Source organism: Anas acuta, chromosome 11 (genome assembly GCF_963932015.1).
Source record: "Anas acuta chromosome 11, bAnaAcu1.1, whole genome shotgun sequence".
Classification (NCBI taxonomy): domain Eukaryota; kingdom Metazoa; phylum Chordata; class Aves; order Anseriformes; family Anatidae; genus Anas; species Anas acuta.
The window spans coordinates 6,613,336-6,636,413 of NC_088989.1; the positions used below are offsets into that span (position 1 = coordinate 6,613,336).

The 23,078-nt window shown below is 48.7% G+C and overlaps 1 protein-coding gene across 30 annotated transcripts in view; it reads left to right on the top strand.

The window, feature by feature from the left end:
* MAGI1 (membrane associated guanylate kinase, WW and PDZ domain containing 1) overlaps positions 1-23,078 on the top strand; it is a 317,508-nt gene that overhangs the window by 30,482 nt on the left and 263,948 nt on the right. Inside the window, exon 1 of one of the 30 annotated variants that reach the window (XM_068694403.1) lies at positions 10,818-11,013. The exons of the other annotated variants lie outside the window; for them this stretch is intronic. Within the exon in view, the coding sequence (XP_068550504.1) occupies positions 10,893-11,013 (121 nt within the window). The 5' untranslated portion in view covers positions 10,818-10,892. Of the gene's footprint in view, positions 1-10,817; positions 11,014-23,078 lie in introns of those variants that run through there. 30 annotated transcript variants of the gene reach the window in all.

Sequence of the window (23,078 nt, forward strand, 5' to 3'; positions counted from 1 at the left end):
ATTTTCCAGAGGAAGTGAGGCAATGTCACGTTTGGTAGGAATTATTACCGGATCTGCAACGTCTTCACACAAGGTGAGGCTGCTCAGAGAGGAGAAGCAGCTGACGGGAGGTCTGGAGGGACCATGGACTTTTACGTCTTTGGGCCCTGTCAGCACTTCGGGATGCTGGGTGGAGAGATGTGTGGCACGGGGAGGATAACCCATGGAAATTGGGGAGCAGTGCTCCCACCTCAGCCGGGAGCCCCAGCCTCCCTGCGCACCCCTACACATAACCCGCCTCTTAGCTCAGCCTTCAGGGAGGCCTGATCCCGGCCCAGCGCGCCTGCGCGAGGCCACAGGCCTGTCTGACTGGTTTCCACCTGCCAGCCCGGTTACTGACGAGCTTTTTTAATTGGCAGAGTGCACAAATGAAATGCTCCCAGCTTTGGCAGCAGCTGCGAGCAGTGAAGGCAGAGGCTGGCCTCCTGGAGCCTGCAGCCCAGCGCGTCCTGGTCCTTGCCTCTGCTGCTGCTCCTTGGGGCTGTGCTGCCGGCCCGCTGCCTGGTCCTATTTGTGTTTGTTGTTTCCCACTTTGTGTACTTGTGTTTGCACCGCCAGGCTTCTTGTTTGGGCTAAATAAAACCTCAAAATCGAAAATATTTTTCCCAGGAGCGAGGTAAGAGCGGCTCAGCTCTTGGAAGAGGCTGTGTGTGAAATTATGCTCGGTGCTGTTTGTCCGCTGGGGCTGTTTGTCCTCGGTTTGCTCCACATGAGCTTTTGGCTTTTGGATGCACAGCCTCTGCCTCCAACCTGTGTGGGATGGGACCTCCTGCAGCGCATCGCTTGGAGAGGCTCAGGAAGGGCTCACGACGCTGTTTATCCATTTTTGCTCAATTTTTGACTCCTTCCTGTCTTTCCTGTTCTTACCCAGCCGCTCAGCTACAGGGGGAGAAAAAAAACACACCAGGTTTCCTCCCAATATTGGTTTGAACGTTCTGGAAAACAGGAATCGTGAGTCATCGGTCCCGAATTAACACTCCTGTGCAAGGCTGAAACGACCTGCGAGGGATGGGTCCCCTCTGGGGACAGGAAGAGCCTGGTGTCCCGCTTGTAACTCTCAAGGCTACCGTGCAGCCTGTGGCGGCTCTTCCGTTTATAAAATCCTCATTGGAGAGGCTTGTAAACACCTCTGTCTGCGTTAGCCTCGCTCCATAATTAAGGGTTTTAGCCTGGGAACAGGTTTTAAAAGCTCGCTGCCCTCTTCTGTTGCTCTAACGCTTTAAAACTCGGCATGTAAAAGTTTCTGTGAGCGTACTTGGAGCCTGCGGAGATCAGCGATTTCTGGAGGTATTTGTTCAGCCGTATTTCTGTTGCAAGATATAAACACAAGCCACAGAGTATTTTGGATCTCCAGGGCCTGGTTCTGACCCATGCCTTGGCATGGGAAGGATGGTGCCTCTGCATCACCCAGTGTGCTGTTGCCAGTTGAAGGATGCTTTTTCTCCTGCCTTTCCCCACATTCTTACAGATGAGAATAAGGCAAAATTTCTACACCTGTTCTGTCCATCATGAGACCATCTTTTTTTTTTCTGTATCCCTTGACCTTTGTCATGTTAGTAATAAGGATTTGACTGAAGGGTGGGGATTTAATCAGGCCCTGGGAGTCCTCGTTGGTTGATACTGTTAAAGAAGAAGGAAAAAAAAAAGTCCCAGAGCCTATCTAGGTTAAAAAACAAGTATTCTACGTCAAGATGAAATTCCTCCTTTGCTCAAACATGGTTTGGAAAAATATTTTACCATTACTTCTCCTTTCAAGAGGCTGACCTTGGATTGTTAATCTTAAAAATATGCAGCACAGATCAGTTTTTCGTTTGTACAGAGGGAAAAAATGCCACGTTTCTCAGCTCACCTCCCTAGAATTTGTGGAAACAAACCCAAAAACCAGAGTGACTGATATATGGATTAGAGGCTAATCCAGGAGTGACAACAATTTCATGCTGTCACAGTTGGTTTTATCTTGCTAATTTGCCATTGTTTTCTTGCCCTCCCATTATTCTTGTTGCGATTTGCTATGCATCAATGTGTGCATGTTAAGAAACGCTGTAATTGTGTGTGAAATGGTAGAGCTGCAGCCTTGGAAGTGGAAAAGCTTGCATTTTTAGGCTCTGCTGATGTATGTTATATCCAGGCTTCATCCCGGTTGCTCAGCTCGGGTGGCCCTAAAATTTCTGCTGAGCATTTGGCACAACTCACCCCCTGCTGTCGCAGGCTCTGCTGAGGAGGCTGCCAGGTCTGAGTCTGCTCCGCACAGGTCCCGAGATGCAGCCCAACCGGTGCCAGGAGCAGCGGGGACCGTGATGCTGCTGGAGCAGGTGGGGGAGAGTAATCCCCCAAAAAACATTTACCTACAATTATGTCTTTTCTCATGGCTCTGCTAACAGCCAACTTAGAGCAGGAGGGCAGTGCTGGAGGATTGCAGCAAGGACTGCCTGTGTGACGTGGCTGCGGTAGCAAAGCAAACCCGCAGGGCATCTGAACGTGGTGAATGCTGGAAGTTAAGGGGAGAAATACCGAGGAGAGCAACCATTCTTTTCTTCTTCAGCTTCTCTTCCTTGGGTGAGGAGCAGAGAGGTTTGAGCAAGAGCTGCATCTCTTCCTGCACTGCAGCATGAGCCCTCGGGGCTGGCGTTGTTCACTTCTTTGGTTAAAAGCCCTATATTTCTGACTGCTATGAGGGGGTTGGTATCACTGAATACAGGCACTTTTTGGAGGTTCTTGCTGATAGTGGGAATTGGAGGTGACTCATTTCTGGAGAGTTTCGTCTTTTATTGGCCGCAGGGAAGGAAGGAAGCAGGGTTTGCCGCGTCATTTACAGTTTGGGTGGCAGTTCCCAGATTTTACCCTTTTAAAATACATGTCATTTCCAGTTATGCTTTACAGGAGCGTGAGGAGATCGCTGTGCATTTATCGAGCAGATTTATTTTCCTATCCTGTTTCATCCTCACTCAGTTCTGAGAACTGGGGCACTATTTCGCAAGACTAAGTCCGTGTGGAAGAAGCTGCAGGGTTTTTGATAGACTGAATAGTACAAATAACACAGCACCCAAATCACCACGTGGGACCAGGCCTGGTTGAGAATTAGAGCTGTGGGTGAGAGGTTGTGCAGGGTCAGGATGCCCAGGTAGGCTTGTTGGAAGGAGATCCTCTCCGAGATAGTCTGGGGCTCATCCCTGAGTCACCGTGAGTGGTCACGTATAGCAGCCAGACGTCTGCAAAGGTAGAGCCCGACCTGGTGTAAGATAAACCAGCACAGGCTCTAGCAGTGATTGCTATTGAGGCTAGTCCCTGAGGTTTGGAGGTTTCACGGTGAGAATGTAGTTAAATGGGAGACCCTCCCAAATGCCTTCATGTGTGTGGTGTTTGTGCTGGCCCCGCGTGGAGCTGCAGCTCCCCAGGTCTCAGTCAGGTGATTTATGTGCCTGCGGGTAAATCACACTAATTGGCACATTGGGCAGAGCGTTTAAATGAACGCAATAAGGAGTTGTGTAATTAGGAGCATTTCGATAAATACTGAGATCATTAGACTCTCTGACCCTAATGGAAAAGAAGAGGTATTCAAATCATCTACTATTTTTTGCTGGTGGTTTTGCACCTTCTGACACTATTTTTTTATAGCAGAATAGAGAAATCCAAGGGAAACTGTGGTCTCTTCGCAAATTCCCTCTTGATTCTGTTCCACAGAGGCCGAGTTAAGTTACAAGTGTCCGAGTGCAGGCGAAGCTGCCGACTGCTCTGCGAGGTGAGCCTGGTGCCCGCAGCCTCCGGACAAGCTTTCACCATCAGGGACCCAAGGAGGAGCCAGGTTCCCCCTGTGCTCATGCAGGAGCTATTGGAGGTCAGCAGCAGGCTACTAATTAGAGCTGCTCGTTACTGCTGGCCTCTGTTAGGTTTTGTGAAAATTTACAAAGAAGGTCATGGAGTTCAAATTGCGTTACTGGTGACCCGTGCACCCCTTCCTTTCTTCCTTCACCAAACGCTGATGATCTGATAAATTTTAATCAGTGAAAATACTGGAATGAGAATACGCAACTGAAGTCAGTGTGATAAAGAGCTCCTCAGGATCGACCCCGCACTTACAAATGTTTGGTTATGAAATGTGGCATGCACGTATGAAAATATTTGCCTAAATGGGGTGGCCCGAACTTGCTGATGCCAAGGGAGGCTTGCTGCTCTTGCTTTACGCGAGGGTGGTGTGGGAATCCAGGAACCTGGCACCAGGCTCTGAGGAGGAGGGCTGGAGCACAGAGGAGTTAATTTGTAATGGAAGAGGAAACCTCGGGGGAGCAGGAAGGGAACTGGTAACACAGAAGTGGTAGGATTTCAGCCCCTGCAAAAATAGGCAACCGATCGCCGTGATAAGGAGGAGAGGTTAAAGCGATGCAGATGCAAATGGCAAAGCTGTGTGCACCAGGGAGATTTAGCAATGTTAGGAGACACCCTGGAAAAAAGTAAATAAATGAGACACAGAAAAATGAAACTTTTGTTTTTTTGGTATCTTTTCCTTCCTCCCATCTTTCTTCTGCCAGGTTCCAGTTTGAAATAGATTAATTTCTGTCTGTACCTGAAGGCCTGTTACAACAAATAAAGATCTGAGCAGGCAAATGGAATGGAAATATTGGGAAATTGCTTTTTTTATTTTTTTTTAATGTTGCTCTATTTGGAAGAATGACCAAGCTTTTAAAGTGTGAATACAGCTCTGAATATATATGTATATACAGGGTGCTGCACGTCTATATTAACTGTTCCTGTTATATTATTTCCTACTTTTAATGCTCGAGGCCTTGTTAAAATGGGTTTTATGGCAATGTTTGTTGGAACGTTAATATAAAATGGACATGTATCATATATAATTGTCCATTGCAAAATGAAGCCAGCAGATCGCAGTTTCACACTGCAGTGTGACAGAAGTCTGCTTTTTCTTGTTTTCTTTTCTCCTGTTTCACTTCCAGCCCCACGCAGCCCCAGCTTTGTGCTCCTGGCTCCGGTGTGCATCTCCAGGTTGCAAGAAAGCAGTGAAATGCTGAGGTCATTCATCTCTGAAAGCTTATAATAAGCTTATCAGGAAAGAACTATAAATACATCTTGTACCCCTCTTGCACTGGGAGACACTTCTTCAGGCCACGAATAATTAGGTTGGCCCACCTAAGCTAATTACAAGCTGTCTCACCATTGCAAACACCCTCAGGGTAACGTTGTTAGGACTCTCTTACCAGGTTAATGGGTTCTCTGTACTCTGAATATTAGGTTGACCTTTACCATTGTGGCCAAAAATGCACTGTATGGCATCTTTAGCCATGTGCCCATTTGTGATTTGTTAGCTATGAAGAGCCTCATCTCCTCCTTGGCTGGTGCTCGAGGGAGAGGAGAAGCCTGCCTGGAGCAGGCACCCTGGAGGTTGTCCATTGGCCCAAGAGTGCAACTCCAAGAACTTTTTAGCAAGCCTTTTTGAATTGCAAGGTGGAAGCAGGTCTGTAGTTTGTCCCTATTTGTATTTAGAGCCTTTGCAAAATTTGAAAGGTTGCTTTTCTGCTGTGATTACCTTTCAGATCTAGTCAGTGTGTTGTCTGGCAAACTTGACCCACCTGCTTATCTTCAAGAAAACAAATGTAGCAGCTATTGCTTACTACAGAATGTGAGCTGAGCCGCGTTTTTTTATTTTTTTCAGTGGGCTTGCTGTGATTTTGTTTTGACAGATTGAGCTGTGTTTCACTTTGCTTTCATTTTTCACCCTGTCAAAGGAATTTCTAGTGCTCGCCCCCTCGCCCCCCTCCTGCCTCTCGCTGTCTGCCTGGATCAGCGCACCGAAGCAGTGCCTCCCTCTCTGCATTGCTCGCCTGCAGCTCGCCGTGCTGCAGAGCTCTGAGCTGAAAATCCTGGTGGGAAGCTCAGGTCCAGCCCTGGCCATGGCGGTGGGCAGCACACTGTGCCCTGGGCTCGCAGCATCACCCCATGGTGGATATGCAGGAGGTTATAAGGGCAGGTGAGCCTCCAAAGGGGGATGACTTAAGCAGCTTGAAAGTTTTGTTTGACTTTTGTTCTGTGCTTCTTCTGAGCTGCCCTGATGTATGTGCCTTTGGCTGGGTCAGCTCCACTGCTCAGCATCAGGTGGGCCATGGCTCTGCCGCAGTGTTGTTGCAGGGAATGTGAGACTGAAGCTGTTCTCAGCTGTAAAACCTGGTTTGTTGAGGATTTAGGGCTTGGCTTCCTTCCATTCCTTCCCTCAGCTGAACTGCACCCTTTGCACAAGCCCACATTGCCGACACTGTATTAGCCTGGGGAGTCTTCACACAGCTGATATGTTGCTTATATCAGGAGAAGGCAGCTATTTAGCTAAAAGAATTAGAAAATTATAGGGTTTCCATCCAGCTCACTTGAATATTGGCACAGTTAAGCTGACCTGGCACTATGGGGTTGTAGTGATGAGTGAATGTCTGAGCTACACTGATCTGAGCAAGAGGAAGCTGGAATCAGGTGTAAGCACAGCAGCTTCGTGACAGTGGTTTCTGAATGGCCTCAGTAACGAAGTGTTAGGGGAATCTAGCACGTGAGATGCTGTAAATACATCAGGCAAGGTGCAATCCCTGCCCCTGGGGAGCCCATGCACGAAAGAGGACAAAAGTACAATAACAGCGCAGCCGTCAGCATGGCAGTAAGTGCGCCCTGCTTGGAAACCAGGCGTGCCAACTGCCTCCTGGAGCAGGGCCGGGTGTCATAGATACCCGTGCTCTGTTTATCCTTGCAATCAGGCAGCAGCCCCGTGTCGGTGCAGGCAGAGCACACGCTGCTTTCCCTGACCATAAAGGCACCGGGCCCTCCCCTGTACCTCCTCCTGCCTTGGGATGGGCTCTCCTGGGACCACCTAGTGCTCCTCTGCCCGTGAGGGATTTAAGCCATCATGATCACGTACCAAATCCCTAAGCACCTTTTCTTTCTCTCTTCCACACTTGGAGTACTGTTTTTGGAGGCAGTTTGCCTGCTTAATGCTGCGTTTCCTGAAAGTTGTTGAGCTCGTGGCTTAACCGTGGAGTCTTCCAAATTCTCTCCCGGTCCCCAGAAGTGTTCTTAGGACAAGCAGAGGAGATTTATTTGTCTAGCTGGTCAGATGGAGCTTAGTGTGAAATAAAATACACGCATGTGCTCCTCTCGCCCTCCCCTGGTGCCGGGTCAAGGCTGGCTTATTTTTCCTGGGTCCTCCCAGTGGCAGAGCCTCTGGGGGCTCTGGGCGCTGCTCCACAGCATCCTTCACGTTACACATCTGGTAGTAGGGAAAGAAATCCACTTCTATGTAGTCCAAAGATATTCCAGGGTAAATCACTAAGGGGCACGCGGCTCTGTTACAGCACTCTGTATGGCCGTGGGCCCGGTGCAGGCCTGGCCGTGCAGCGTGTCCCCTCTCAGGTGTCCCTAAAATTTGGGACTCAATGTGTTGGGTACGCCTCGGCCTGCTTGTGAGGTGCACAGGGCAGGGCCAGGCTGCAGTCCTGGCCTGGAGGGAAGGGATTTATCTCCCGGAAGGTCTCTGCCTACAGCAAGTTGATGTTCAACGACGTGTGGCCCTCCTGGGGCTGAGCATCCCACTCCTCTCCTGCCTACCACAGCTCCCTTCCCTGGTACTGGAGGGAGACTGGGGACGGAGGGGAGCTGGCATTAACCTTGGAAACCAGCTTTTTCTTTCCCCTCCTCCCCTGCGAATGTTAAATGCTTCATTCTGTGCAGAGTTTAGCTACAGGTTACATTTAAAATGTGTGCTGAAGCTGAAAGTGGCTGCGCTGGTAGCGAGAAAGAAATAAAAGCAGCGAGTTGAGATGGCAAGGTAGGAGACAAAGAGGCAGAGGGGCTGTAACTGACTGATTTATTGCAGCCTAGAGAGCAACAAGTATTGCAGAGGACAAAATTCCTGTAATGTTTATATACGGCTGTAAGAAATTGATCCCAGCTTAGATATGTTTTGTTGCATGCTGCTGGTAGGAATCATAAAAGTAATGTAGCAAAGTTTTGAACACAGTGTTACTGCTGGTCTTTTCGATAGCCTCATTTGCCACAACAAAAACCTTTAGTTTGTTATTCCTGCCAACTCCGGTTGTGTTTGCTTCAGACTCCTGTGCCATTTCTGCTTGTAGAATTCAGTTCCTTCAGGCTGCAGTTCGTCGAGGCTGAACCTTTTTTTTTTTTTTAGTTCTCAGTCAATAAACAAAAACAAACAACAAAACAAATCAAAAAGCAAACAAACAAAAAAAAAAAACTTGGGATTTTGCAGAGGTGTTTTCTTCCAGCTGGTATCTGTAGGGGAGTTTCCAGCTGAGGTGGGCCCAGCAAGTGTCCGAGGTCAGCCTCCACAGGGACCTTTTCCACACATTGGCCTCCCTGCTCAGCACGTTCCAGCCATGCTGTGACCAAAGTGGAGGTGAGATGAACCATCCCGTGGGCTGCAGATGCTAGTGGACTGGCAGTTTTAGAGCATTTTGGTTGCCGCTGGGCATTGCCAACACCCTGTAGTCGTCAGCAGCCCAGGGCTCCAGGCTGCTCAGCAGGACCCTGTCCTGCTCTTCTGTCACATCCAGAGCTTTGGGACAGCCTTTCCTCTTGCTGTCCTCCCACCTGCCCAGGGCAGTACGTGGTCAATCTTAGCATCCCTGAGCATCTGTGAGCCACCACTGGTAAATGAAGTTATTTTCACCTGTGTGTTTTCTCACGCCCTCTTTCAGTGAATGCCTTCAATTGCTTTTCTCTTGGATCTTCTCTAAAGCAACGGCATCCTGTGTCCCTTCAGGAACCATGTGTTGTAAAGCTAGTAGGATAAAAGCTATAAAAATAAAACACATGGCTTGCTTGTAAAGACTAAAACCAGCAATAAGAGACACAGGAGTGCTATTTTCCAGTCTGCTGCCTCGCAAGATCCCTGCTCCCCTTCTGCGGGGCTGCTGGTAGGGCTGGTGAAGCGATTCAGGGTGGTTGCACCTGGTGGGACTGGCTCTTTTGGGACAGCGACTGCTTAGCACTTATCCTGGCTTTGACTTCATGTCTGATAACACAGCGCAGGCAGTGGCTGGCCTTCATTTTTGTGGATAACTCAGAGAAGACCGTAGATGCTCATTTGGCTTTTGCTTGCCAGAGGTTTGAGAGGTTGTGAACCCCGTCTGCTGTTTCAAATGGGGAGTGTGGGGTGAGGGGAGGAGAGTGCTGAGAGGCTGTTTCAGCACGGGTGGGATGGGGCTGGTCCAAACTGGTGGTGAACAGTGCAGTTCATGAGCTGCTGCAGCTGTTTTTAGCTGCCCATGTTCTTATGTTATTTCAGTAATGTGGACACAGTGTTGTGGAGCTGCATGAAAGCAGTTCTACAGTGATTAACCTGCTGATCTTAGGTCTCTGCGTGACTGCTACTTGCATCAATGGAAGTGGCACTTGCTGCTTACTTTCTGACAGAGCAATGGGGTGAAGGATTTTAATTGCCATTTCTAGTTTCACTGATGATAGCGAGTGGAAGGAGTCTGCAGCTGACATTCATCCTCTCGGAGCAATCATCCCGCAGGATCACGGAAAATGATAGCAGGGAGCAAAGTGCTGAATCCCATCCAGCCTGCTCCCACCAAGAAGGAAAATCAATGGAAGCACATCTAAAATGGCACTGACTGTGGGGAGCGGACCGGAGAACGTGGCACTCAGAAGAAAGGACTTGTTTCTGTTTATTATTTGTAGTTTTGCTTGCATCATGTCTGGCATTTTTTGTTATAGCTTTATGTGAAAATGAGGCACAATTCTTAAGTTGCATGATGTTGGATACGAGGCTATTTTATTTGAAATTTCTTGGGCAGTAAAAAGGTTGTGCTAGGGAAAGACCGAGATTTTTACAAACTGCTGCCTATAACGTGGATTTCTGAGTTTATTTAGCTACCAGAAAAAGTGTCTTGAGCTTAATATTGCTATTTTTGTTATTACTGTTATTTTGCTGCTGAGTGCTGAGTATCTTTGAGCCTTCACTGGCTGTAGAGGGAACTGCAAGATGTTCAGTACATCCGATACTTCCTATGTACAAGGCCCAACCATGGATTTGAGTGCCTGGCACCTCTAGAAAACATCTTGATTCGTGTAATGTAAACTCAGGACAACCAAATTAGAATCAGATGCTCCTTCCCAGCCCTCCCTCGCCCCCTGTTTCGGTCCCAAGCCAAATGGTTTACCGTGGAATACAGCTGAATTGCTTGCTTTATCTCATAAAACAAATAGGCCTTTGTTCCTCTCTCAGACCGACGTTTTCCTTAACTCTGTGTTGTGGCTTAGCTATGCTGTACCTTTGCTCTTCAACTTTTTGATTCCTCTCTTGCAGTTACTTTCAAATTCAGCCCTCCCCAGTAGCTGTCGGAGTTGTCCATTCCGTGCCGCAGGGATCCTGCTGCACAGACAGCGGGGCTGTGCTGATCAAGTCTTTGCTCTTGTTGTTTTTGTTTGGTTTGCTATAGTCTGTATCACTTCCCATTTACAACTGCTTTAATTGTATGGTTGGAAAAACCCTCTCACTCGGCATTGGGAAAGGAAGCGGAGCTTAAAAGGAAAGCAAAAATCCTTAATCTTCAGCATTTAATTTAATAAACAGCATTTTGGGGTTCCTTTTGCTACGTGCTACCTTTTGAACTCTGTAAGCCGGCATGCAGATCCAGTTCACAATCGCGTCACTGTGTTGAGCCGTGTAAGTAAACACTTTAAATGGGAGGAAGCACCTGCGTGTCGCTATTGTCTCCCCTCTTCCATTAGCAAAACTCTCCGGGCTGGCTCTGTTCAAGCCAAACCTTCCAGTAACCGCAGCTCCGCGGGCAGGGCGCACGGCAAACCTCGCGGCGGTCAGGCTGGGCGCTGCCATGGAGGGGAGCGTGGGTGTGCGTGTGGATCCCCGGGCACGGGTGGGCTGCCAGGCGCTCACGCATCTCCTCAGCCTGCGTGCCAAAAGAGCGGCTTGTCAGAAGCACGGGAATCAGCAAGGTAGGTGCCAGGCACGTTGGCTGCACCTGGAGCTGCTGTGGGGCCGGGGGTGCCGATGAACCCTCAGGGTTGCGCTGAAATTGTCACCGCCGTCTTGCTTGTTGAATTTGTGTGATCAGATGTCTGGCTCGGTTGCTTTCCTGTTGAGTTTGTAGGTTTTTTACAGCACAGCACTGTTGCTTGATGAGGAGCTGGTTAAAGTGTCGGGGTTATAGATACATCCAGCGAGAAGCCCACGAGGCGAGCTTCAAAGCTGGAAACGCTGCCTTGTGTAGAAGAGCCTTAAAGGCTAAAATCTCATTAGTTTACCCAAGATAGGTCAGGAGGTGACTTATCAAGATTTAAAGGTATCTGCAAACAGCAGGTCTTTGCTAGCACAGAGCTTCTTTTGATCTAGGAAACAACAGCATAAAGAAGTCCCATTACTTAGTGCTGAATTTGGGTAAGTTAAGCCTAGAAAATGCTAGGATGGATTTTCTGTCTCCAGTGCTGTGTGTAGCTAACAAGAAGTTGTGGGCAGAGTGGAGTGACCTAGACAAAGTGCCTGGTGGTGTATAGGAGACCTTGTTAAAGGAGTCTCACTTTTGCATTTCTGTTTTTTTCAATCTGTACATGTTAGAGGCGTTTAGTGGCAAAACACAGAGAGTATGGACTACAAGTCAGTGTATTAAGTGTTCCTTTCTGGTGTTTGAGATCCCTTTGGTAAGATGCTAACAGTTATATTATTTGTCCTTCTAATATCGGTTTTCATTTAGGAGAAATTGTCTTTGTGCCCTCTAGTGGAAAAGCTCTTTATCTAAAGGCTTCCAAGCTGGGGGAAGCTCTTGAAAAAAAAATAGAATGGGCGAGAAAGGTCACGGAAGGAACAGAGGAAGCCTGGAGAGACGAGGTGGCAAAAGGCAGATGTGCTCCATGCCACCTCTGCTTCAGTCCTCACAAAACATAACATTAATTACGTTCACATATACGTAACTTTTTCAGGTAGGAGTGATAAGGGACTGTGAATAGAGAAGGAAGAGATGATCCAATACTCCCGTTGGCCAGGCTTGATGAAATTACCCTAGATTACCTGAAAAAAAAACCACTCTCAGCAGTCACCGAACCACTGGTGATTGCCATCAGTGTTCACAGAGGATGTGGTGGGGATGGAAAAGGAGCAGAGCAAAATCCACGCCAGGCCTTTAACAGGAGAAGGGACGACCCAGAAAATGCAGGACCAGAGAATTTGAGCCTGGTGGCAGAGGAATTTGCGAAGATCAGAGAGGAGGAGGAGGATGTGGTCTGAAGGAAAAGCTGACTGGGGAGGAAAAATAAAATAAAATGGTAAATCTGCCCAACTGACCTTTGAATGGAAGAAATACTAAATGGGTGCACAAGAAGGGCTTTTGATGGGACCAAGGCTTATGAGCAGAATTTCAGATCTTGGTGAACTGCAAAAACAGTCGGACCCCAGCAAGATGAAGCACAGGGAAGGTGAAGGTGCAGAAGGTGCCAGGAGCAGGAGCCCGATGGCCAAATGCAAGAGGAGGAGCTGGGCGGGATGTGCTGAGGGAGGCTGTTGGGGAAGGCCGGCTCCCACGAGTCAGCAGCGTCCCGAGGGCTGAAAAAAGGCTCACATCTCGCTCTGAGTCATCCTGACAGAAGTTCTGTAAGACTTAAAAAAAAAAAAAAAAAAAAAAAGCTCACACTGCTCCGTCTGGAGATGAGCCACGCAGATTGGGGGCTTGGAAAATGGGGCTGGAGAGGGGAGGTTGAAGGAATTGTGTCTGGAAATGCAAGCCTGAGCGCAGGCAATTCATTTTCTGACACATAAAAGATTTCTGTAAAAAGGATAACGATCCGTTTTTAGGAGCCATTGGGGGAAAATACCTTTATTTGCCGGAAAAAAATATTCAAGGTGAGTGTTGGGGGGGAGAATTTCTCACTGTGAGGGTAATGAAGCAGGAGCAAAAGAAATTGCAGCTCTGCTTCATGGGAGGATTTGCAGAGCAGTTAAATGAGTCCCTGCCACGGGTGGTGTGTGTTAAACCCATCTCCGTGAGGGTTTGGGCGTGTGATTTATCCAGAATTGCTTTCTACCCCTCCATCACCTCGGAGGGGTAGGAAGCAGGTGAAGTGCCCATTTTCCATGGGAAAACCCAGCTCACGTCAGGCAGTGACAAAAACATCGAGGAAGGTGTAGGATTTTTTTCTGTGGCACTTATTAAATGTTTTCCCCCACTCTTGCTCCCTGTCCATCCCCATGCAGGGTCTGTTTTAGTCGTGAACCCATCAGTTGCTACCGGGGCTTTTGGGGGCCGGGGGACAAAACCATTAGCAGTGTTACGGGCTGTGGCGTGGGTTTGGGATATAAATTCTGCTCTCGGTGCAGCCATGAAAGCTTCAAGCACCGTTGTAGATCACAAGGAACTGCTGCTGTCCCATAGATATTTCCTGCCCTCTCTGTTCCTGTCTGCTGCTCCCCTTTGGGGCATTACAACAGCAGCAGAGGTGACTGTGGTAGATTCCCTGCTCCTCCTCCTGCCACTGCCACCCTTCCTCATGTGGGGTTGTCATTTTTGTTTGAATTTTAATTGCAAAAGCCGTTACATCACCGTTTATTTGCTGTGTGCCATGAGTCACTGTTTACATTTGCTGCTGTTTGCATCTCCTCTCCCCTGCCCGGTGCCCGCGGGCACAGCTCGCCTCGCAGCATCTCCGAGCCTCAGCTTCTGCTTGGATCCGCGATGCTCTGGGCTCCCACGAGTGCAGGGAGAAGCGAGCTGACAGTGAAGATCCAGGATTAGGCTTTTTATTTTTTTTCCTTTCCCTTCTGGCATTTTGTAAGGGCCCTTGGTCGAGCGAAAAAAATCCCCTGGGGACTCCTTCCCTGAGATCTCTGTGCTTCACAAGTCTCTCATTCCTGCCAGGCGGCGAGATCGATGCTGTGTTTTCTGGCATATAGATTTCAGGAAAGGGGGAGGGAAGCAGTTTAAAAGGGCTTTTCTTTGCAATTAATCAGATGCCCGTGCTCCACCGTCTGCTTTTGTACTGGCAGGGGTTAACCCACATGTGCACTTGTCACGGCAGAGGAGAGGGGACGTTCTGCAGGAGCCCACGGTGCAGGAGGGTTTTTGTGGGGCTCTGCTCTCGCTGTCCCTGCTCTGCATCGTGTCCAGGGCGGTTTGGTAGCAGGGCTGGGAAGGGAGACTGGATCTCTCCACTGGCTGTCTTGCCAGGTTTATTTTGGGTCCAGAACAGCGTTTTGCAACGCATCAAAGCTCAGCGTGTTAGGCACTGTGAAGCAACCAGTGCTGACGCCTTGTTGCATCAAACACCTCCTGAGACAGCTGAAGCCCAGGAAACTTCACAGGTGCTGGGGCTTTCAGCACAAAGCAGGACACGGGTTGCTCAGGGGTGGGACATCCCCACCAGATGGGACGTGGCTGTGTCAGGGCAGGGCTGAGACCCCCGTGGCTAGCAGCATGGTGCTGGTGGTGGCCATCCCAACCAGCTTGCCCGAGTGCTGCTCAAGACTCGTGCCTCGGTTTCCCTACCTAGGGAGAGGGGTCAGCGACTCTTCTGCAGAGAGCTTTGAGCTCCAGGGGTTACAAAATGTTGGCTAAGAGCTTGTCCCCATCTGGAAAATCCCACCAAGCCCTCATGGGTGAGCAGCCTCAACAGAGAGCAGGCAGGTTGTCAGGTGTGAAAACGCCCGGTTTGACTTTGTGAAGTGTTCTCAGGTGGCCCACGGAATGTGCATTTTTCCCCTATTTGTAATGCAAACCCGTTTAATTATCTCCAATTCATAAATCCCTGGTTCTGCGCTTGAGCGCCTGTAAGAAAATGATCATCTCGTAGGGGACAGCAATCAGCGTCGGAGGAGACGGGGATGGATGGCGGGTGGTAAACGGTGGCAGTTCCAGCAACTGCAATGTATAATTTAAATCACTTTTATTTAATCATCCTTTAAACACCGAATTTCAGTCTCTGCAGCTTGACTCTCTGGAAGCTGACGGCTTTTTAATGCCACTAAGGAAAGGCTGACATTTCTCCAAGCCCTGGCTGCTGCCGTGCGGCTGGTTGGCGTGTTGGTGCTGCAGCAGGGAGCAGGGGCTGGGCTCTGCGTCGCCTCCCCCGGCCCCGATTTTGGAAATCCTGGTTGTTTTACCCAGCCATAACATCTGCTGGAAATACCCCGGCACACGGAACAGCTGCCGGGGGTGGGATTATGGATCTGGGCTCGGGGTGGAGCAGCTAACCATATTCTAGCAATTCAGCAGGTTGAAGGGTAAAGTGGATAAAGCTTTGGGCATCGTGGGGAGCCCACTGGTTGCAGCCACCTCTGCGGGGCTGTCCGAGGGAGCCTTGCTCAGTCTGCTGGTGGTGGGCACACGAAATGCTCCCTGTTACCTGTGCTGGCGGTGCACGTGGTACCTGTCTGCATTTGGGGGGTTGTGGATGTCGGTGTGCATGTGTGTAGGCATTCCGAGATATGCACACACATTTAAAGAAGAATGTTTTTTTTTATTTTATTTTATTTATTTATTTATTTTTTATTTTAATAAAAGCAGATGGATGAGGCAGACGAGCAGCTCTGCCTGCATTTAGGATCCAGTAAGATTCTGGTCCCTGCCTGCCCCCCCATCCACCCTCCCCCTTACCCTGACAGACAATCTAACTATAAAATAACTTAAATCATGCCTTCCACTTGGCGAATGGTCGATGGCATTAGCAGAGGGAGTGGAATTTCATCTGTAAAATACACACAGGGGCTCCTAGGGAGCGAGCCCAAGCAGAAAGGGTTAACGGTAAAGGGGAGCCAGGCTCTGGCTGCACGGAGCAGGAGACGGCAGCCTTTCTGTGCAGCCTTTCTGTGCAGTTGCACATTGGGTTAGCATTGCAGCAGCCTGTTTGCCTCCATGGAAATAGGTAATTTTTGTTGTGCCTAGCAGTCAAATTGTAGATCCTTAAATTAGGAGCTGCCACTTCTATTTAGACTAAAGTTTGCTTTTCCGTATATGCATGAGAATATTAGCGCTTAAAGCCTGCTCAGCTCTACCGAGCGTGCGCTGGATTTGCAAACAAGCCCGTTAGTGCTTGCGGAGGAAGGGGCAGCGGGGAGGAACATCTTAATGAGGCGGGGTGAAGAGTTGATGTGAGGACACGGAGCGCTTGGAGCCACTGTCTGCTGCGGGAGGAACCCGGCAAATGCGTGTGGTGCTCGGCCGTGGGGGGGCTGTGAGGAAGAGGAGGGTCCCAAGCTGCCTCTCCATCCCCTCCTGCAGTGTTGGAGGTGCTTTGGGTGTGGGTCAGGAGGTGATGGAGGAGCTTTGGTCCGTGCTCCCAGCGTATTGGGGGCTGCGGCTCAGCGTCAGGGCTGTGTTGCCCCAGCATGAGCTGGGCTGGGGGTGTGGGCATTCCTTTTTTATTATTATTTCTTATTTCTGGTGGTGCTTCACTCCCGGAGGTGGTTCAGAATTGGCAGGCACCAGCAAGCAACATTGAGTTGGCCTTCATTGGGAGTTTCACCTCCAAAATTAGGGGATAGGGCCTGGAACCTCTCTGGAAATATTGGGATTTGGGGGAAAGGTCTTAAAATGATACGGACCCTTTCTTCTGTGCCTTTACTGCTCCTCAGATTGTGCTCCTTTTCTTTTTTTTTTCTCTTTTTAACCATTTTAAAGAAAGAGCGCTTTGTCCTGCCAGGAAGAACTAAAGGAATAACTGGGACTTTATCCTGTGAATGTCACCTTGTTTTATATTATCGAAGTAATGGTGGAGAGCTCGTTTCCCTGAATTTATTCATTGCTCAGAATTACACATGGCATAAATTTCTGAAAAAAAATATTTTAGATGTTCATGGAAGTTGTGAGTTGAGCTCAAGAAAAAGATCATTTAGCTACCTAAGCACCCCTCAGCCCCAATATTGGAAGCAAAGGTAGACTGTAAGGGGTTTTTAGCTCTAGGATGTTTCATATTTTCTGATGTAAAGGCTTTTTTTTAATTATTATTCCATAGGCAAAAATGATGATCTAAGAGGCTTTTACTTAATAAAAGTGCATATTTCTACTTTATCGCATGACTCCAGGAGCTGAGTTTTTTTAGCCAGCCATCAGATATGTGTGAAAATCATCGGTCTTGGCAGCACTGAAGTCGTTAAGGAGAAGTTCAGCACTGCATTTGCTCAGAACCCAGCGCGTTGGGATTGGATGGGCTGCAGCAGCCTGGCGTGTTTAAAGCTCCTCTCACAAATGCATGTGATTAGATTTGAAGTTTATTTTCTGCCACACTTGATAGAAGTGTACTCACTGCGGTGATGGACTTTTTGAAGGCGAAACCCTGGAGAATAGCAGGTCGCTTCTTTGCCGAGTTGCTGGTGTAGAAGCTGGAGATGAAGGCACTGAGAGGAGTGCTCGGGGTGTGATGGCTGGGGGTACTGGTTTAGGACCAAAGAACCCAACCAAACTGCAACCAGTCAGCAGAAAATAAATAGCCCCCCAAAACCTTAACGTGGCCAAAGTCTTCCACCAGTGTAAGTTTTTTCCCATCCCATATGGGAATCACCGTACTTGGATACAGCTTCCTTTATGGACTGCAAAGTCAGATGGGCCCTGCCTGGCTTGAAAATCTAAAATTTACCTATAAAAATATTTAGAGCATAAGAGTATGAACAGTTTTTACTTGGTAGAAACAGTGTCTTTTGTTTTTCTGGTAGCCCAAACAGCCGATCAAACAACTTTAAACTCTTGGAGCATTCTTTTGGGCTAAGACTGTTTAAAAGGAATTTCAAGCTGAAGGTTTTGTTTTTTTTTGAGAAAGCTACAAGCCATGGAAAACAAGAGCTTATACAAAAAGGGCCTCGACCATAATCACTATATGATCTTACAGTAAAGACAGTCTGGCTTTAATCTTTCTTTAGGCTTACCGATCTGCAGTCTCAGCCCTGGCAAGAGGTGACTCCAAAGAATGGCGCTCGCTTTGTCAGTCACGGGGAAGGCAGCAGAGCAAATCCTTTCCCCTTACTCTCATATGTACTGAAAGCACGGCTCCTTACCCCACTGGCTGCACTGCCACTGCTTTTGCACCCCCAGAGCCCCTGCTCCATTGCAAGGGCATGTTTGCAGACTGGGAAGACCTGGGATTTTCATCCTCGGTATGACACAGACACGTCGTGGGGATCCTGTTGTCAAATGGGCGGTGAGAGCAATGGGTTTTCTTGCCGAGTGCAGGAAACATAAGGAAAGCGTATGGAAATTGGAGCGGGTTTTGGTGCAAGATTGCTGGCAGCCTTCAGCTCCGGGGAAACGGTAGTCCCCGAGCCCAGTGTGCTCCTGCAGCCGCGGGGAAGCAGCGTGCTGCTTTTGTCCTCCTGCCCATTTCCCTTCCCGATCTATAAGATTTCACGTCTTGGCTCCGGCAGCTTTGCTTATATTGCCGTCACTGTTGGGATCCTGGAAGAGGCTTTTTTGACAGCCGCTTGGGAGCCGTTCCTTATTTGCCTCGGCTCTGGGTTTACAGTAACGCAAGCAATGTGAGACTATTTAGCAGCTCTAACAGGGGTCAGGGCCCTGTTGTCTTAGGTATTGTAAAAGTGCCTTGTAAAAGGCTGTGTGTTATCCAAATGCTTTACAGGCAAGGCAAGCAGAAGAAGGGCTAAGCCCGGCACTTCCAGCTGCTCTTTAGAGATGGGAAACTGAGGCACTACCAGACATGCAGGTGTGTTTTGGCAGTGCCTGATGCAGGACCCCGATCTCCTGCGTTTTGTTCGTATGAGTTGATTTCGACCCGGTTGTTAAAACAAGCTCTCCTTGTGTGCAATTTGCTTGCTGCTTTATCCCCTTTGCAGTTTAAATGCTTTGAAACGGATCCAGGATAAAGCTCATCCACGGCTGGTGCTGGGACATCTCTAAGCTGCTTTCAGGGAATCTTTTTTCCCCTTGAAACCTGGCTGGCGAGGGATTTGGAGCATGCTCAGTGTCCCGCACACAGGTACGGGCAGAGGAGCGCCGTGCTCACACCCTCCTCCAGCAGCGGCCGTCGGTCTGTGGGGATCCCAAAACGGAGTAAGGGAGTGGGAAAAGGAGGCAGGTAAGGAGTGCTGAGCTTGGTTCAGGCAGCGTAAATGGATTCTGGGGCTAGTTGGTTTATTTTTCCTCTCCCTAGGACGCAAGGAAGAGGCTTGAGTAAGAGGGAGGGAGGGAGAAATCCCTTCTCAAGGTGCATCCCGCACTCGCTGCTCTTTGTTCGCTCCCCGTTCAGAGCCCATCGTTCGGAGCCATCTTGAGAGCTCGGGTTAATTTGGTTTGTTTCTAATTAAGCTCCTCATCTGCTGGCTGTCAGGGCAGGGTTCTCCGTCAGCCAGCCCGACTCGTGGCGTACGTCTGCGCGCTCGGTGCCAGTGGCAGCTTTGGCTCAAACTTAGGTTTTGTAAATCAGGTTTACAAGCTGCAAGTCTTACCAAGAAAAGCTGTTGGGTATTTTTTTTTTTTCCGTAAAAAAATCCTCTTTAATTTCTTGCTTCCTTGAAAATACTGAAATTCTTACCCGGGTTTTAGGTGCCCGCCAGAAAGGGCGGTCCTGTAACCCTCTCCCTGTGTGCCTAGGAGCAAGATCCTAAATATTCAACTTAGGGTTCTGTTCCCTGCCCTGGTCTTTACTTACAGATCACTGTGGTTACAGTTCCTAAATGACTTGAACATTAATAAATACTTTATTCTATTTCCTATCAACCAGCCAAAGTAATAACTGGATGTAGGAGGATATAAGTTCATTTTATGTTTTAAGGCATTGTTTGCTTTTGCTATTAGCATTGTTTACAAGAAATTGTTTTTAAGCATTTTATTGTTCGCTTGTGTATTTTAAAAGACTAACAATAAAACGTTATTGTGCTCCTGATTTCCCTTCTAAAAGGCAAAGTAAGCATCCAAGCACAGCGGCTTTACGTATTGTAGTGGTTCTGCGCTCTTTTACCATTGTGTTCCTTAAATAAAAAGCACAAGACGATCCCGTCTCACAGAAACTTAACAATTGTTTTTATAAACAGTGCGTGTTCTGCTATCTGTTGAAAATAACTCGATTCTTGTTTGTAATTGTGTCTTCTTAATGAGAATCCAAGTTGTCGGATACTTCCGTGCTTTTTGGAACTAATTGTACCACGATTTTTAAAAACAGTTTATGTAATTGGGAGTCATTAACTCGTGATACAATGCGATGGAGATGGAGGAAGTCCGCACTTGAAGGACTCTCAGCACAGGTTGTCCCAGCGAGGATCAGTCTGGCCGTGCACACAGTGAGCTCCTAAATTCAAAGCTCCTGTTCTCAGTGCAAGAGCAGAGGTACGTAGCAGCCTGTCCTTGGGCTCTGGGTAGGGTTAATGAAATTGGGAGAACCTGGAGTTCATTGGGATAAGCACAGGCTTAAATACCTTACTGAGCTGAGCCTTGACTTGTTCTGCCTAATTCCCTGCACCTGCATACGCCAGGGATTGTCAGGGGCCAAGGAGGGGGTGCCGGGGTGGGTTTTGCTCTTTGCTTTGAAGGGCTGGTGATAAATGCTATCCCACCCCCCCTCCCTGCCCCTAATTATCTCATCAGGCAAAGCAAACGATTCCCTGGTGAGTGCTGGGAAAGGAGAAGGTCGGCGTTTGCAGCTCTGAGTGAAGCTGCAAGAAATTCTTTGCGGGACGAGCTTGTTGGGGCAGCGTCCCGTGCGGGGCTGGGGGCAGCGCGAGCAAAAGCATCCAGCCCAGGAGGGAAGAGGGCATGCCTGGCGGCCGTGGCACGGTGAGGCTGTAAATCCTTTTGAAATAGTTGCAGGTGCTGTAAGCTTTGCCTTAGGCACTGGATCTGCAGTGGCGTGGGATGCTGGGGAGGGCTGGGTGAGTGATGCTGAGCCTGACGTGCTCCTGCTGCTGCCTGCCCCTCACCCCCGGCAGGAGGGCAGCAGGGGGGTTGGTTCTTCCCACCAGGTGGAAGGGGGGATGTGTGTTTGTGTCCTAGCCCTTCTGCCAGGCAGGGTGCTGGGTTTTAAAGGTGCTAGCTACCCTGTCCTAAAAGTCCTGCCCGCATTTGTTGGCTGCTTGCACCCCACTCGCTTTCCCAGCGGTGTCTCTGTTGGTGACAAAGCCACTGGAGCCAGGCACAGACTGGTTTCTTCTACAAGGGTGTCTTGGGCTCGTGTTGGGGTCTTCTGCAATTCCTCTGCTGCCATGGCATTGATGCAGCAACCCTGCATTGTTCTCCAGGCTTGCCTAACAGCGGGAGAGCTGGCATGGCTCAGGGAAAACTGGGTTCTCTTGTTGGTCCATCCATCCTAGTTCCATCCTTTGTAGCGTGGATTCTTCTCCCTTGAAGTAACGCTGTTGGCTCTCCCCTCTGCCCCTGTGTTTTTGTGTGTCTGCCTCCTGGACTGGGCTCCATTCGATGCCCTGTGCATCTCGGTGTCCCGTGGGGAGCAGCAGGTCAGGCGCTGGAGCAGCCCAGGCTTTGGAGGAAGGCATGCTCATGTGCCCTGCGTGTAGCTCCAGGGATGTGTCCGTGTTGTGCAGCGCTCAGGAATCTCTCTAATTTCTGCCGGTAATCTGAAACCTGCCCGGGATGTTTGCACACGCAGAGCAGTTCTGCAGGCTGGGGATGTGTGCTGCTCCTGTTAGAGTCAGGTCCGTGGGGTTTTGCAGGGAAAGGGATTTGAGAACACAAAAGTACTTTCCCTCGATGCTCGCTATCATCTGTGGCATTATGCATCTCCCAAAGCACTTCTGTGTGAATGAGTTTAAAGCAAAGCCCAGCAATAAATGGCCTTCCAAAATTGTGCACTTGTAGACTTCTGATCTCGCTGCCTTTTGTCTCTGGGCTGTTCTGACCTATTCACATCAAGAAAGCAAAGAATCTGTTAGACTGTGATGAATCTGTATGGCCCCTGCGTAGTCCAGGAGAAGGACTAATTTGATCTGACATTTGCTAATCTGCTGGGACTTGCAGTGATTTGTTTTCATACTGAGTTAAGTTTTGTATACCATAGAGAAATGGGTAAATATATGGCATTGTTGAAAACTGAAAATATGTTGCCAAGTTTTTTGCATTGATATATTTGAAAATTCCTTTCTGCTTGCCTTTTACAGGGGTTTATTCAGTTTGTTAATTGTCAACTGGGTAACTTCATTCACCTGGTAAAGCACTGGCAGAGTGTTTGCTGAGAGCTATGTGAGGGTTTTTGTTGGGCTTAGTCTTGCATTGTGTTCATATTTTCCTAAGTCTGTCGCCTTAACATGCCAGTTGTAAAAAGTGATTCCAAGTTTCAGATCGTTTTTTTTCTACCCACCACATACGCCTGGTCCAACGGCAGCTTATATAGTGCATAGATATTTGTGAGTCTGTATCCTTAAATAATTCTTGGGTTACAGTCCTTGATTGTGTGTTTCTGGCACTTTGGGAGCAAATTAGTGAAACAGTGCGATTCCTCCTGCATGCTGTGGTTGTAGCTTTTTTTTTTTTTTTTTTTTATTCTAGTTATTTTCATGTATGCTAGAATACTCTGATTAGGTAACACTCGAAGGGTCTGCAGTCTGTAACCAGTGAAATCAGACTGGGAGCTCCACGGGTCTCTGTTCCCACACAGGGTTTAGGTGGTGGTGACTGAAAGGGCATCTGAACTCCGTTCCTGATAGGAAGAAAGCGCCCCGTGTCACCCTGCTTTCCGAGCTCCTGTTGCAGCCATGTATCTGGGAAAAGGGCCCCAGCCAGGATAGCTGGCCCTGGGACCTTGTGGCACAGTCATCTGTGTCCTTGTTTTATTTCCTCAGCTCGTCTTCCATTAACCTTTTACCCCACTTGCATTCTGCAGCCTGATTTCCGACAGGCACGTGAGCGAGCTCAGGGTTTCTTGGCCCTCTTGGCACCCCTGTGCGTGTGATCAATAGACCTGACCTTTTGAATGAATATTCACATGCTCTGGGAAGCACTGAGCTCTGCAGCCTCCTTTTTTTTTGCTGGTCTCTCCCAGCTTTTCTGCTGGGGAAGGATGCCTGGCATAAGGCCATGCGGAGCGTTTTACAGCTTTGTAACTTGACAGCAGGTACGAAGGAG